Source organism: Maniola jurtina, chromosome 9 (genome assembly GCF_905333055.1).
Source record: "Maniola jurtina chromosome 9, ilManJurt1.1, whole genome shotgun sequence".
Classification (NCBI taxonomy): Eukaryota; Metazoa; Arthropoda; class Insecta; order Lepidoptera; family Nymphalidae; genus Maniola; species Maniola jurtina.
In genome coordinates, this window is record NC_060037.1 from 12488777 (window position 1) to 12503338 (window position 14562).

The following is a 14562-nucleotide window of genomic DNA, read 5'->3' on the forward strand; positions in this document are numbered from 1 at the left end:
ATTTAAATAATTCCTAGAATACCTAAATAAGTTACAATAGTAAATAAGCAATATAAATGCATATAAAGTAACAATATTTTGCTGGATGTTAATTATTAAAACAAAAGGCACTACAATCGAATCTTGAATAGGGAGCCTCCAGAGTTCAAGGGACTCACAGTCGAAATTGATAATATTGAATAATCAATTCAGATTATCATCAAGTAACCTTGATTCAAGATCGAATGTATTTCGATTTTTCCCTCTTCGTCTGTTTTAAATAACTTTTGATAAGAACATAGAATGTTCGAAAAAGTGAACATTGTAAAATCAATCGCTTAAATTTACTAAGCAAAAGAGCGGAGATCAAAAATGTTTACAGTCCATAGCATAAATTCATAACACTATCACTGCATTTAAACAAAAAATTTAAAACTTTAATGTTATGTTCATAACATAAATGTCTTTTATATGGAACATTTTTTCTATACTCTACCCGCGTAATGAAGTTAGTATAGCGTTGTCTCTGTTACGTAATCCCATACAAATGATAGAGACAAAAATCTCAGTGAGCGCTAACCATTTTGAGTTACCAACCAATCACAATCGAGTCTATGTTTTCAAATTGAATTTCGAATGTTATTTGAAAACATTTTCGAATTAAATTTCGAATGTTTTTCGAAAACATTTTCGAATTGAATTTCGAATGTTTTTGATAACATGTTTGTGACTAGTTGGTGTCTCAACGGTTAACGCCCAGTGTCATTTTTGTCTCTATCATTCGCATGGTATTACGTAACAGAGAAAGAACTATACTAACTTTTCCCGCGGATAGAGTATAAGCATGGGCATTTATTTAAGGTCACACTTGAACACATACTGCAAATGCTAATATTACGCCATTACCTCTAAATAAGTCGCAAAATGTTATTTGATCTAAATAACTATTAAATAGGCATTGTTTTTCCGATACTGATAAGTTTTGAGAATGATATTGTGAGTCTGAATGTCCTCCAAAAAGGACATTTTTTTCGAATTTAAATTCCACACTGACATAATATAAACTGCACACAATGACTTTTTATGACGTGACTACAAAGATATTGATACAGTGATGCGCGATCTAAAGTCCTTTTAAAGGGACATAATGGATATTTTCTGAAATGTGTAATATTAAGGTCACACTTTGACAAATGCCTCACTAGTAGAATGTATGGTAATATAAGCTATTCTAGAACGTTCTAGCGCGGATGGCAGGGTAAAAGCTCGACATAGTTAGCGGGAAATAGCCCGAAAACCCCATGCGGGCCGAGCCCCTGCCACCAGCCCGCGTCGATCTGCTCAATGTGGGTAATGATGTCGCCCGGGTCGAACGTTATCTCCGACTCGTCCGCTAAAAAGGACAATATATATTGTTTTAAATTTATTAGGGTCGAATGATTATGATGATAAAATCTATGAATTAATTTATTATCCCATACCATATGGCAGTTACTTATACCCTTTTTTAAATTCAGATACAAGTTAGCCCTTGACTGCAATCTCATTAGGTTTAAATGACAATGCAGTCTAAAATGCAAGCGGGCTAACCTGGAACCTTAGCGGGCTAACCTGGATAGGGCATGGCAGTTTTTATTAAACCCCTTTGGTTTCTACAAGGCATCATGCCGGAACGCTAAATCACTTGGCGGCTTAGTTTTGCCGGTAGGGTGGCAACTAACCACAGCCAAAGCCTTCCACCAGACCAGACCAAAAATTTAGATATATCAAAAAATTCTACGGGACCTATCGAACCTGGGACCCTTTACTAATAACGAATCATAGCGCTTACCACCGCTCTAGGGAGGTCATCAAGATTCCTAAACGGCAGCGTACCGGAACGGTAAATCGTTTGGCATTTTCGGTAGGGTAGTAACTAGTCACAGCAGAAGCCATCCACCAGTCCAGACCAGAGACAATTTCCCATATTGCCCCCGCCGGGGACTTACCCGTGTCCTTTCGCTTATAAGACCAAAACAGTCACCATTGCGCTGCAGATTGACAACAATGATGAAACATACCTGCTTGGTAATCGTATAGCGCTCTCGCGGTGAGACCTGGGTCGTCGTCCAGGTCTTCGTATATCGTGCCCTCCTCCTCCATGCCCTCGGGGGAAACGTCTACAACAAATGTACAAAAAAATGCATTACATCAGCATCTCGATCACGGTAGAATGACAGCTACAATGTCACGATCCCAATCACCTCTGATTGGTTGGCGCTCTCTCACTATTGGTTACAAATTACAATGCATTGTTCTTTTTAATGTTCTCCAAAGTGTGTGAAATCTGTGAAGACTCGTGGTGGACTTAGTAGTGAGCCAGCAATAGGTTAATCATGATGATAATTATACAATAATATTGATGAACTTCTCAGTGATAAAGTTGCGTGGAAGCAACCGGCTCAACTTTCAGTCGCCCATAAGATGAGTGTAACTTTTTATGATTTGAAAAGAGCAACTGCTGACTTTCCTGCCACCTCTTCTCAGTAGAATCTGCATTCCAAACGCGTGGTAGAGAGTAGAGTCACAGATGTAGCATAAGATACACTAATTGTATTTTTTTTATTCATTACTAGCTGATGCCCGCGACTTCGTTCCCGTGGATATAGGTTTGCAAAAATCCCATGGAAAATCATTGATTTTTCGAGATTAAAAGTAGCCTATGTGTTAATCTAGGGTATAATCTATCCAAATCCGTCCAGTAGTTCTTCCGTGAAAGAGTAACAAACATACACACAAACTTTCTCCTTTATAATATTAGTGATAGGCAAACGCTTGACCACAATCACACCTGATGGAAAGTGATGATAAGATGGGACTTACTCTCATGTAATACATGAAATAAAAACATTTTGATTTTAACTTACCATCAAGCGTGGTAGTGCCATTCTCCTTCTTATAATTAACATTCTCGATGACCGTGTTCTGCCTACTCAACTCCTTTTCCTCAGTGTTCTTGCTGTACGGCGACCTCTTGATGGTACTGAACTTATTGTCACTATCTTCATCATCATTTTCATTCGAACTGGAATATGATGCGTCGAACATATCGTTTTCTAGAATATTCTGTTTGATCATAGGCTCACTTTGCTTTAGGTCTAAATCTCGATAGTTTTCGTTATATTCCGTATAGTTTATTGAAGCGAACGAAGTCGGTTCGGTTTCTGTGCTCGGACTTAAGTCTGCGGGGTCTATGATAGGTTCGTATTGTATTTGAGATGGACTTTCTAAACTCATTTTAATTTTGTCTATATTTTTTAGGGGACTCGTTTTCCGTTGGTCTATTTGTTCTTCTGGAAGTGTTGATTTCTCTTCTTGCTTCACAGGTTCTGGGAAACTAGGGGTAGATTCTGTAGGGGTGGTTTGTGTAGGGGTGAGTGGTGATTTGATGTGGTTAGGGGAAGTTGGTTGCGATGTGTTTTGTGAGAATGTGTTTATCCTTTGCGCTATGACTGAACTGCGTACTGGTTTTTCTGGTATGGAATTTGATCTGAAAGAAATAACAAACCGTTCAGTCCGTATTATAATGTTATAAAGTAAAAAAGGCTAAAACTATTTTTTATGGCTCACGTATTTCATGTTCACGTGGTGCCCAGATTTTTTTTACCATACTTAAATATGCCTCTGTATAGTGGTAACTGCACTAAGTTACAGCTCTTATAGTTTATTTTTAAAATTCAAAATATTTTTATTCAATTAGACTTTTACAAGTTCTTTTGAATCGTCAAAAGCATCTACCACTGGTTCGGAATGCCTTGGCTTCGAAATGGCTTCATAGCCATTCTATCTGGTCTATCTGGTCTGGTCTTGACGAAACTATGTATAAGGGATTCTTATTTCACCATGGACCCCTAAAAACATATTCCCCACAAAATATGCACATACACAGTTAGTTCCGGCCTTATAAGACAAAGTAAAATTTTAAGTTAATAGTTTTGAATATTTGGGTCAAAGGAATTTACAATACTTAAGATCTTTTTAGGGTTCCATAACGTCCTGTAACCGGTGCCAACGGGACCCTATTACAAATACAACAACGACTATTTAAAAATGGCCGCCATGAAAATTTAAAAAAATTAAGAAGTGTTATTTCTTGTACAATGGTACGGAACCTTTCGTGTGCGATTCTATCTCACACTTAGCAGATAGCAGCTGACCTGACATCCATAATACAATAATTAATAATGCGCATAGAAATCTTCGTCACTGTTCGGCAACGGTCGTATTCCCCGAGCGTCAGAAGACGATATGTATATAGAGTGGTTAAGTGCATTTTTTAGGGCATTGTTTAGGGCTCTTACGATTCAATGATTCGGGTGTTTCTGGGAATACGACAATTAGCGAAGATCTGCATGCGCATTATTAATTTGGTTTCACTGTACCTGTTGATCTGCCCCTGAGCCAGGTTCTGCTGGAACAACGCTCGCGCGGCGGCCGTGGAGCCCCCGATGAGCTGGCGCGCCTCGCTGGAGCGCTGCCGCCGCAGCACTTCGCTGGCGCTCACCCCGCCCTCCGGACTGGGCGGCCTTTAATTACGGAAAGGAACTTACCACTGTACCAGCTATACTCATGTATCGACGTGAGTATGTCTTGTACAGTATATACTTAAAATGGCAAATTTCAGTCCGATCTGTCCCGTGTTTTGAGCTGTGCGTTGATAGATCAGTCAGTCAGTCACTTTTTCCTTTATATTTTTAGACTAGCTGTGCCCGCGACTTCGCTCGCGTGGAATAGTGACTTTTCGGGCAGCATGTACGTTAAAAATGTTCGCCGTAATTCTTTAAATTGACATAACTTTTATATTTATGAACCGATTGACATGTAATAAACACTAAATGTTAAGTGAAGCTTACTACAATATATTAGTGAAAACCGTATCTAAATCGAATAAGCCGTTTCTGATATTAGCGTGCACAAACACACAGACAAACAGACAAACAGACAAAAAAAATATTAATTACAATTTCGGGTTCGGCATCGATATAATAACAACCCCTGCTACTTTTTTTAATATATTTCCATTGTACAGACACCACTTTTCTACAATTTTATTATATGTATAGATGATTTGCCATATCATGTCGCCAATATTTGCGATATTGGAGTGTTTGCAAATGATAGAAAAAAGGAAACCAACCAAACAAAACCACTTACTTCTGTTCTGCTTTGGCTCTCTTCGCTGCTTCTAATTCATCTCTTCTTCTCACGTCTTCTTCTGCCTTCTTCTTTTCCTGCAATGATTAATTAATCTAAACTAATTTCTTTATTTATTATTTGTATTTTATTTATGCCTCATCATGATGAACACATGCAGGTTTCCTCACGATCTTTTCCTTCATCGTTAAAGCGAGTGATATAATTGCTTAAACACACATAACTTTGAAATGTTAGAGGTGCATACCTGGGATCGAAGCCCCGAACTCCCGAATAAGAAGCGGACGTATTAACCACTAAGCTATCACCGCTTGATTGCTTACTTAAGCTAACTCTCTGATAAATAACTTTCTACATCTATCTGGAACAACATACCTCCTCCCTTCGTTTTCTTTCAGCTTCAACCCTTTTCTTCTCTTCTTGTTCTTCCTTTAACCAAAACTGGTCTCTTTCTTTGGAGTTAATCTCCTGAACTGAAAAGATTATATAGAATTTCAAAATTATATCTAAATTCATCGTGAAATAGAAAAACGATTGGATAAAATTTCATCAATAGAGAAAAAACCAATAACTGCTCCAAATACATATCTAGATTTTGTAGTTTTAATGCAGAACGTTAATTGATTTTTCTGTATTTTATTAAATACAATTTTCGATGAAAACGTCATGATTTCTTTCGTTTATAATCGTAGTTTATTTTTAAAACAATACAATTAGATTTTTTCTTCCCTTGCTTTATCGCCATCTCTTTCTCAATACAGTACAGTAAATAAAACTATCCTTCTCACATTTTTACTTCAACAAGGATATACTTAACAATTGCCTGGCCATAGCATAATCTTCTTAAATCTTATCCTACCTCTACGAAGGCTATTCTTCCTCTTTTTAATGTCCTCCGCGACCTTCCTCGACACTACGACCTCGTGGCGCTGAGGCGACAAATAGTTGGTCATATCAAACACAAACACCAACTCTAGTACACTACAGTTCGTTGCTTTGTAAAGAAATGTTTACATTCTTCACTAGCCAGCGATATAAATGTTCCACTAGATGCGGCGCTTCATAACAACATGTTCCAACACACTCCGGTGTCTGCACTCCTGTCAATCGTAATTCGCTTTGGACGCGTTTGTTTGCAAAATTAAGCTTGATACCTCTACCTGATACTGAGCCGTGCCTATAACCGTGATAGCCTAGTGGTTAAGATGCTCGCCTCCTAGTCAGAAGGTTGGGGATTCGATCGAGGGCACGCACCTGTAACTTTTCAGAGTTATGTGCGTTTTAAGCAATTAAATACCACTTGCTTAAACGGTGAAGGAAATCATTGTGGGAAAACCTGCATGCCTGAGAGTCCTCCAAAGTTGTGAAGTCTGCCAATCATGACATGTGTGGTGGCTTGTGGTGAAACCCTTCTTATTCTGAGAAGAAACCGGTAATCAGTAGTGAGCCGGCAATGGGTTGATATGATGATAACTCTAAAGTTATCATATTTGAGTAGATATAGGTAGCTTATAATCTGTTCTAACTTTTCGTAGAAATGGACTGCGTCTAAAGCAGATTACGATTGACAAGAGTGTGAACACCTATGTTTGTTAGACCACATTGTTACTATTCATCGCCGCATCTAGTGGAACATTAATATCGCTGCCATTAGCACACAATACCACATTTGTGCGGCCAGCGCATTGTTATTCCGCGAATGGTAAACAATACCCTGCCATAACTAATTTAGTTTAGTTGCAGTCTGCATTTCATAGTAGGCCTATGTAGGCCTACTATGGTAAATAATTAAGGATTATGAAAGTGTGGATGTTCACGTGAACATCCACACTTTCGACACTATCGATGAGGTTGCTTTGTGAGATAGAAGTTAAAATTACCTCGGTCACTTTCCTAATTAATATGGTCCTCACAGGCCTACTTTATGGCAAGTTTTCAGAGCCAGATAACTTGCCCAGTAAGACCTTGACGAGGTTGCTTCATAAGGTAGAGGTCAAAGTTACCTAAGTTCGCCTTCTTATATGTAGTCCTGACAGGCCCACGTGGAGCCAATCTTCAACAACTGTCCAGAATAACCTTTTCATCGAAATTATCTTATGAGAGAGGTCAAAATTACCTGGGTTCACCTTCCTATACGCAGTCCCGACAGGCCCACTTTGAGGCAAGTCCTCAGTTCTGCTGGTCTTGAAGTTGAATGCGGAGCCAGCCTTGGACAACTTGTCCAGGATGAGCTTTTCATCAAGGTCGTCTTCAGTCCGCGCGTGCATAGTGAGGTGGAAGCCCGTGAACATTTGCGCGACGTGCTTGATGTGATTCGCGCACGTGCCTTTACGGACTGTTGGAGCACCTTCGCCCTGTAGTGTTTTATCTTTATTAATATCAAAGATCCAGTGCGATTAGGACTCACACACGTAGGGTTCCGTAGCATTGTACAACATATCCCTAACACCTTTATTAACTATTTATAACGGTCTGCACTGTCTGTTATGTAATTTTAGTGAATTTATTTATATGTAATTTTCGTGAATTAAATTTTCGGACTGACGGACGGACGGATGAACGGACTGACTGACAAACAGACAGACAGACACAGACAACAAAGTATAACTATAAGGATTCCGTTTTTCTTTTTGAGGTACAGAACCCTAAAAAAAAGCTATATCCACGCGAACGAAATTGCAAGCATCATGACTAAATCTCCAAATATTTAAACAACATGAACAATGCCATATCTCTTATCTGAACATACCTGCCAGTTGATAAGCACATATTTGGATATGCTACCAGTTGGTACATCAACTTTCAGGAAGGCGTACTGTATCTTGCCACTGTTGAAGTCGTCTATCAACTCTGTGAGACCTCCATCACCTTTGCTTATGTATTTGAGATCGTTTGTTAGTCCGTCATAGCCAAATAAGGCCCTGGAACAAAAATATTAGTATAAAAAAAATCCGGTTTATTTTGATTATCTACAGATGTGGCTAGTTACCACCCTATGGGCAAAGCAGTGCCGCTAAGTGATGTGTAGAAACCAAAGGGAATAGAAACTGCCAAACTCCTTCCAGGTTAGCCCGCTTCCATCTTAGACGGCATCATCACTCACCATTAGACCTATATAATATATTTTACCTTAGATTCCTTAGGTTACATTCGAGGGCTAACTTGTATCTGAATCAAAAAAAACTAAAAAACTCTAAGAATCTCAGTATGAAGTTTTTGCTATGTCCAAGTATTGAGTAAACTAGAACTTAGTAGGTATTTCAGATTATGTTACATTTAAAAATCTATTATAATTGCAAATGAATTAAAATGAATATTTTTCTTCTCTGAACTTCTATTTTAGCTATTGAGCCCCTGAGTCAAATACTTTATATTATAAATAATTTATAACTTCAATTTATACTGAGTTGAAAGAGTAATAATCAGTGCATCAACCCCATAATATGATAATAAAGCCATTTCTGTCAAGACAATAATAACTTATTGCAAATATCTGTGTCTCATTATATTATCTTATTATCACACAGCTATAATAATGAACAATAGTGGTGATAGCCTAGTGATTAAGATGTATGCCTCCTATTTTGGAGGATGGGGATTCAATCCCAGGCACACGATTTTAATTTTTCAGAGTTTTGTGTGTTTTTCAGCAATTAAATATGTATAACTTTCTTTAATAGTGAAGGAAAACATTTTGGGAAAACTTGCATACTGCATAATGTTCTTCAAGGGGTGTGAAGCCTGGCAATCTGCAATGGGCAAGTGTGGTAGACAGGTCTCCTCTCAGATTGATAAGGGCTTAGGCCATCTAAGCCCTTATCAATCTGAGAGGAGACCTGTGCTCAGTAGTGGGCCAGCGATGGATTAATCATGATGATGATGATGATCACACTAATATTATAAAGGAGAAAGTTTGTATATGTGTGTGTGTGTGTGTGTGTGTGTGTATGTGTGTGTGTATGTTTGTTACTCCTTCACGCAAAAACTACTGGACGGATTGGGCTGAAATTTAGAATGGAGATAGATTATACCCTGGATTAGCACATAGGCTACTTTTTATCCCGGAAAATCAAAGAGTTCCCACGGGAATTTTAAAAAACCTACATCCACGCGAATGAAGTCGCGGGCATCAGCTAATAATTAATAAATATGTAATTAGGTAAATAATCACTAGCTCTTCAATGTAAAAGGTGTATGTGAACTGTAGATAGCATGAAAGTTGTACTATCAGATTGCTACAATCTCAATCGTCACGATTCAAAAAATTTGAAAAAATAAATTGCTACAATCTCAATTGTCATGATTGAAAAAAATTTAAAAGAATAAAAAAAAAATTTTTTTACTAATCATGCAAAAGTTTGCAATTTACTTGCCACAGATATTTAGGGGGGAGAAAAGTAGAATTGATTTTATCTGATATACAGCTATCAATAGTTGCATATCAGAACTAGCTGTATGAAATACAACTGAAAACAAAAATATTTACTGTAAAACAGCTAAGAGGACGGTAGTAGGAAGAAGGAAGCAACTTATCATAAGTTATGATTACTAATCTAACTCTTAATCTTTGATAGAGACTCAGTATTACGGAAGCATTATTTTATCAGTACAATCACATGAATATTGTATCGTAAAAAGCGAGTACTTGACTTTTACTGCGTTCGAGAAAATGCGTGACATAGGCGTAGCGACTGGCCATTATAATTATGTTAACTAAGTAAATATGTTAGTCACGATGCATGTGAAAGAAGTTATCGTACTGCCACGTAATACAATAACATCTGCGGCTTTAATTAAGGGATGTTTATTTAATTTTAGGAACAAGTAGGCCGTAGGGCCATACGTACCAATTGGTGTCAGTTTTCTCGTCCAAGACATCCTTCCACGCGGCGACGAGTGCTTCCTTATGCTTTTCTAGATTTATAGCCATTTTTTCATACTTCGTGACACTCTCTGATGGTTCCTAAATCGACGGAATTCCCAAGAAAACGCAAAATGCCGATCAGCAGCCTGACTCACAACAATCCTTTTACACAGATAAATATGAAATAAAATTAAAGTTCATTCAACTGTCATTGACAGCGACCACAGATTAAAAGCAGCAACCATTGACGAATTGAATCATGGAACATCTGGAACATGGAATCGTATGTGGATTTTAGGACTAAAACACACTTGCAACTGTCAGAAGATTATAGCCACAGCCAACTCTTGGCCAAGTAGCTAACATTGGCTTTGAGTTACCAACATTGCCAACCGAATCGCGGCGTAAATAACAAAATCAAAATACAACAACTGAATTTTCATGTCTCCGCTAAAAGTTATTTAAGGGGAAAATTGAAGCGAAGACTGGTGAAAGGTGGAAATAAGAAATACAGTAGGTAGGTAGGTAGTAGGCACTTATATTTTTTTACAGTTTGAACAAGGACAGGTCACAAGTGCATGAACGGGTGGTAATAAAGGTCCCGTAATAATAATTGCTAGATTTTTTTCCAACAACAAATAAATTATTTTACAAAATATTATTAAAAATCCAAATATGAAGCCAAAAAGAACTAAAAATTGTATATATAAACAATAAACATGAAGAACAATAATAAAATAATAACATGGACTCCATAGTAATTTGTTAAATGGAAACTCGACGACATCGACATGCCAGCGCACATACAGCACAAATAACATCTGGTGTTGACTCGTCGTCGGACGAGGATTATAGGACCCCGCCGTCATCTACGGGGTCCGCCGATGACACCAGGCCACCGAGACGAGCACCACGACGACGAGCAACACACCCGCCACCGGATGGCTTGGAGCAACAGGAGCTGCGTGCTCCTACGACTGCTTCCGCCGCCAGTGGTGTAGTGCGTCGCATGAGATGGACTCAACGAATGAATGAGAACGTCATGCGAGCGTACTATAGGGCGACAGATGGGGGAACTAATCTCACTGGGTATCGCTCAAGAATGGTGTCTTTGTTTCAGGCCCTTGAACCGACAGTGACCGTGTCCGCTCAGCGGCTATCGGATCAGGTGCGAGTTATTCAGCGCCGTCGTGTGCTGGATGAATCTACACTTGATCGGTTGCGCTTAAATTTACCACAAGTTATTACTACCGGTAACTCGACTCATGAATCTCCACAAATTCCGAGTGTTATAGAGATTTTAAACACCCAAGAGGAGTTACAAGGTGGTTTAGATTTGGAGGTAAGTAACCAGAATGATGAGCAAATGAGGAGGACTTTGGAGGATGCGATTTTAGAGTTTAGATCTGTGCCTAACAACCTTAGACCGAAACTACCTCGTTTGCCTGTCCATAGACGAAATATGGCGTTGATGGCAGTTCTAGACAAAATATTAGGTACATATTTAGAAAGTTCATATGACCTAAATGATACGCATTCGATCCTATACTGTGGAGCTGTTGCAGTATGTCGGATAGCTTCTATCAAATTTCCAGAGCTGCATAGAGCTGTAAAAAGACCAAATACAGCTCCAGCTTGGCAGGCTGGGATCGAAAGGCGCATCTCTTTGACTAGAACTCTCATTGCAAAGCTGATCTGTTTTAAGGCGGGCAATAGTCGCCCGAGGATAATGCGATTTGTACACCAAGCATTTGCTGGGACTAATATTAGTCCCTCTCAGTATTTGTCTTTGGTTACGGATCGTATTGACTTCTTGAAACAGAAAGTCTATGCATGGGCACAACGCATTAGGCGCTTTAAAAAACGCATTGATCGAGCTTCTCAGAATCGTATGTTCCAAAGTGACCAACGGAAGATGTACAGGAATTGGGAACGACCTAGAGGTTGTATGGTCGTTGGAGAGCTTCCTACACCTGATTCTATGTCAGATTTCTGGCGTAGCATTTGGTCGGCTCCCATAGATCATACCGAAGGTGAGTGGATGAATGTTGTGAGGGACCAGTGCGCTACGGTGGTAGAGATGAATCCTGTAACCATTAGTGCTGAGGATGTAAGATGTGCAATTCGTTCGGCATCGAACTGGAAATGCCCGGGGCCGGATGGGCTCCACAACTTCTGGCTAAAATGGTTCCGTAGTGCACATCCTGTCTTAGCAACACAATTCCAGAACTCCATTGACTCTGGATCGTTACCGACACTCATGACAACTGGTGTCACGTTCTTGATACATAAGTCCGGAAGTACCGTAGATCCAAAAAACTATCGCCCTATAACCTGCTTACCGACCATCTATAAGCTACTTACATCTATTCTAACCACAAAAATAAATATGCATATTAATGCAAATAATATTTTGGCCCAGGTTCAGAATGGATGTAAGGCTAGGGCACGCGGTACAAAGGAACTACTCCTCATTGACACTGCTATTTGCCAACAGGTTCGGCGAAATAGAAAAAATCTAGTGGCTGCTTGGATTGACTACAAGAAGGCCTATGATTCAGTGCCTCACACGTGGCTCATGGAGATCATGAGGTTGTATAAGGTCGATGCAACTCTATGTTCTTTCCTTGACTCATGTATGAGTCAGTGGATGACAGTCCTTCGTCAACCAGGTGGTGATGAGTTTTTTGAATTAGCTGAACCGATAAGGATTAAGCGGGGAATTTTCCAGGGGGACAGTTTGAGCCCTTTATGGTTTTGCTTGGCACTGAATCCTCTCAGTACACTACTGAAGGACTCAGGGTTAGGCTATCGTCTTCGCAAGGGGGGTGAGGTCATATCTCACTTACTTTATATGGATGATCTCAAACTGTATGCATCTAAACGAACAGACCTTGTGAAATTGCTAAAGATTACTCAGAACTTTAGCAATAACATAGGGATGGAATTTGGTGTTGACAAGTGTGCGATTATCAATATAGAGCGAGGTAGGGTTGTGAACTCTGAGAATTTAGTTCTTTCAGAAACTTTGATTCTTAGATCTCTCTGTGAAGGTGAAACATATAAATATCTTGGAATGTCAGAAGCGCTTGGTATTGAAGTGAGGACTATGAAACAGGTAGTAGAGGAGCGTTTCTTTGGCCGCCTAAAAAAAGTTCTCAATAGTCTTTTATCTGGTGGCAACAAAGTACGTGCCTTTAATGGCTGGGTTATGCCTTTACTTATATACACTTTTGGCATTCTGAAATGGACTCAAACTGAACTGGATGCCTTGGATCGAAGAATCCGAAAATTGTTGACTACATATCGTATGCATCATCCACGTTCATCTGTTATGAGATTGTATATCCCACGCAAGTGTGGAGGGCGTGGTTTTTTAAATGCCAAGAACCTTCATAATCGTGAGGTATGCAATCTCAGAGATTATTTTCTCAAAGTAAATGTGGGAATACATAGGGATGTAGTTGCAGTTGATAAAGGTCTTACTCCGCTTTCCTTAGGCAAAAATAACTGGCGTAAGCCCATAGTGCTTAGCACTTCGGATCGCATAGCTGTATGGAGGAGTAAGGAGTTGCATGGAAGATTCTACAAGGCCTTAACTAGGCCGGATGTAGATTCCATAGCCTCTGTATCCTGGCTACAGTTTGGGGACCTCTTTGGGGAAACCGAAGGTTTTATCTGTGCAATTATGGACGAAGTTATTAAGACTAATAATTACCGGAAACATATAATGAAAGATGGAACGCTTGACATTTGTCGTGCGTGCCATCTTCCTGGGGAATCCCTCAGACATATTGTTTCCGGTTGTTCTTATCTTGCTAACGGCGAATACTTGCACAGACATAATCAAGTAGCCAAGATAATCCATCAACAACTTGCTCTTCAATATGGCCTTGTAGATACTGAGGTGCCGTACTATGGGTACGACCCAATGTCAGTTCTTGAAAATAGCAGTGCCCTGCTTTACTGGGATCGGTCGGTTATCACTGACAGGTATATTGTAGCCAATAGACCTGATATAGTGCTAGTTGACCGATCAGCGCGTCGAGCAATGATTGTTGATGTCACTATTCCACATGATGATAATTTAGTGAAAGCAGAAAAGGAAAAAGTATCGAAATACTTGGACCTGGCCCACGAGATTACCGCCATGTGGAGTGTTGACTCAGCGGTTATTGTACCGATAGTTGTATCAGTCCACGGTCTTCTTGCGAACAGTTTCGACCAACATCTTAAGAAACTGTCGCTTAACTGTTGGATCAAGGGTAAGATACAGAAGGCAGTGGTTCTTGAGACAGCACGCATTGTGAGGAGGTTCCTCACTCTGGAGCCCTAACCACTGGCGGCTTGGGTCCAACCCACCCTGCTGCCAGTGGGATCCATTTTATCATATTTTTATTCAATGTTTTTTTTCCGTTACTTTTGTTTTTTTGTCGTTTATGTTATTTTATTTCTCTTTTGTTTCTGTTATTTATTGATTTTGTTGTTGATGTTATTTTATTTTTTGTTGTTTCTGTTATTTTTTC

The 14562-nt window shown here is 39.3% G+C and overlaps 2 protein-coding genes across 2 annotated transcripts; one reads left to right on the forward strand and one right to left on the reverse strand.

Moving 5' to 3' along the window:
* Positions 1-269: 269 nt before the first annotated feature.
* Positions 270-10220, reverse strand: LOC123868534 (drebrin-like protein B). The gene is made up of 9 exons (XM_045911092.1): positions 10020-10220; positions 7922-8093; positions 7289-7526; positions 5548-5645; positions 5173-5249; positions 4401-4544; positions 2886-3508; positions 2040-2138; positions 270-1372 (listed from the first exon to the last, which is right to left on the reverse strand). The coding sequence occupies exons 1-9, from the start codon at positions 10100-10102 to the stop codon at positions 1221-1223; spliced, it is 1686 nt and encodes a 561-aa protein (XP_045767048.1). The 5' UTR covers positions 10103-10220; the 3' UTR covers positions 270-1220.
* A 585-nt stretch (positions 10221-10805) lies between these two features.
* Positions 10806-13140, forward strand: LOC123868489. Its single transcript, XM_045911029.1, has 3 exons — positions 10806-12341; positions 12459-12672; positions 13076-13140. Exons 1-3 carry the CDS (start codon positions 10806-10808, stop codon positions 13138-13140), a joined length of 1815 nt encoding a protein of 604 aa, XP_045766985.1.
* Positions 13141-14562: the final 1422 nt, after the last annotated feature.

What these genes read in the sequence shown, in the direction of transcription:
- LOC123868534 (XM_045911092.1), bottom strand. Translation starts at nt 10,102, where the DNA reads ATGGCTATAAATCTAGAAAAGCATAAGGAAGCACTCGTCGCCGCGTGG. An exon ending in AGAGCCAAAGCAGAACAGAA is followed by an intron (nt 4,545 to 5,172) that starts GTAAGTGGTTTT and finishes CCGTAATTAAAG; the next exon opens with GCCGCCCAGTCCGGAGGGCG. An exon ending in GCTCAGGGGCAGATCAACAG is followed by an intron (nt 3,509 to 4,400) that starts GTACAGTGAAAC and finishes TATTTCTTTCAG; the next exon opens with ATCAAATTCCATACCAGAAA.
- LOC123868489 (XM_045911029.1), top strand. Translation starts at nt 10,806, where the DNA reads ATGGAAACTCGACGACATCGACATGCCAGCGCACATACAGCACAAATA. An exon ending in TACATAAGTCCGGAAGTACC is followed by an intron (nt 12,342 to 12,458) that starts GTAGATCCAAAA and finishes ATTTTGGCCCAG; the next exon opens with GTTCAGAATGGATGTAAGGC. An exon ending in ATGTTCTTTCCTTGACTCAT is followed by an intron (nt 12,673 to 13,075) that starts GTATGAGTCAGT and finishes TTTGATTCTTAG; the next exon opens with ATCTCTCTGTGAAGGTGAAA.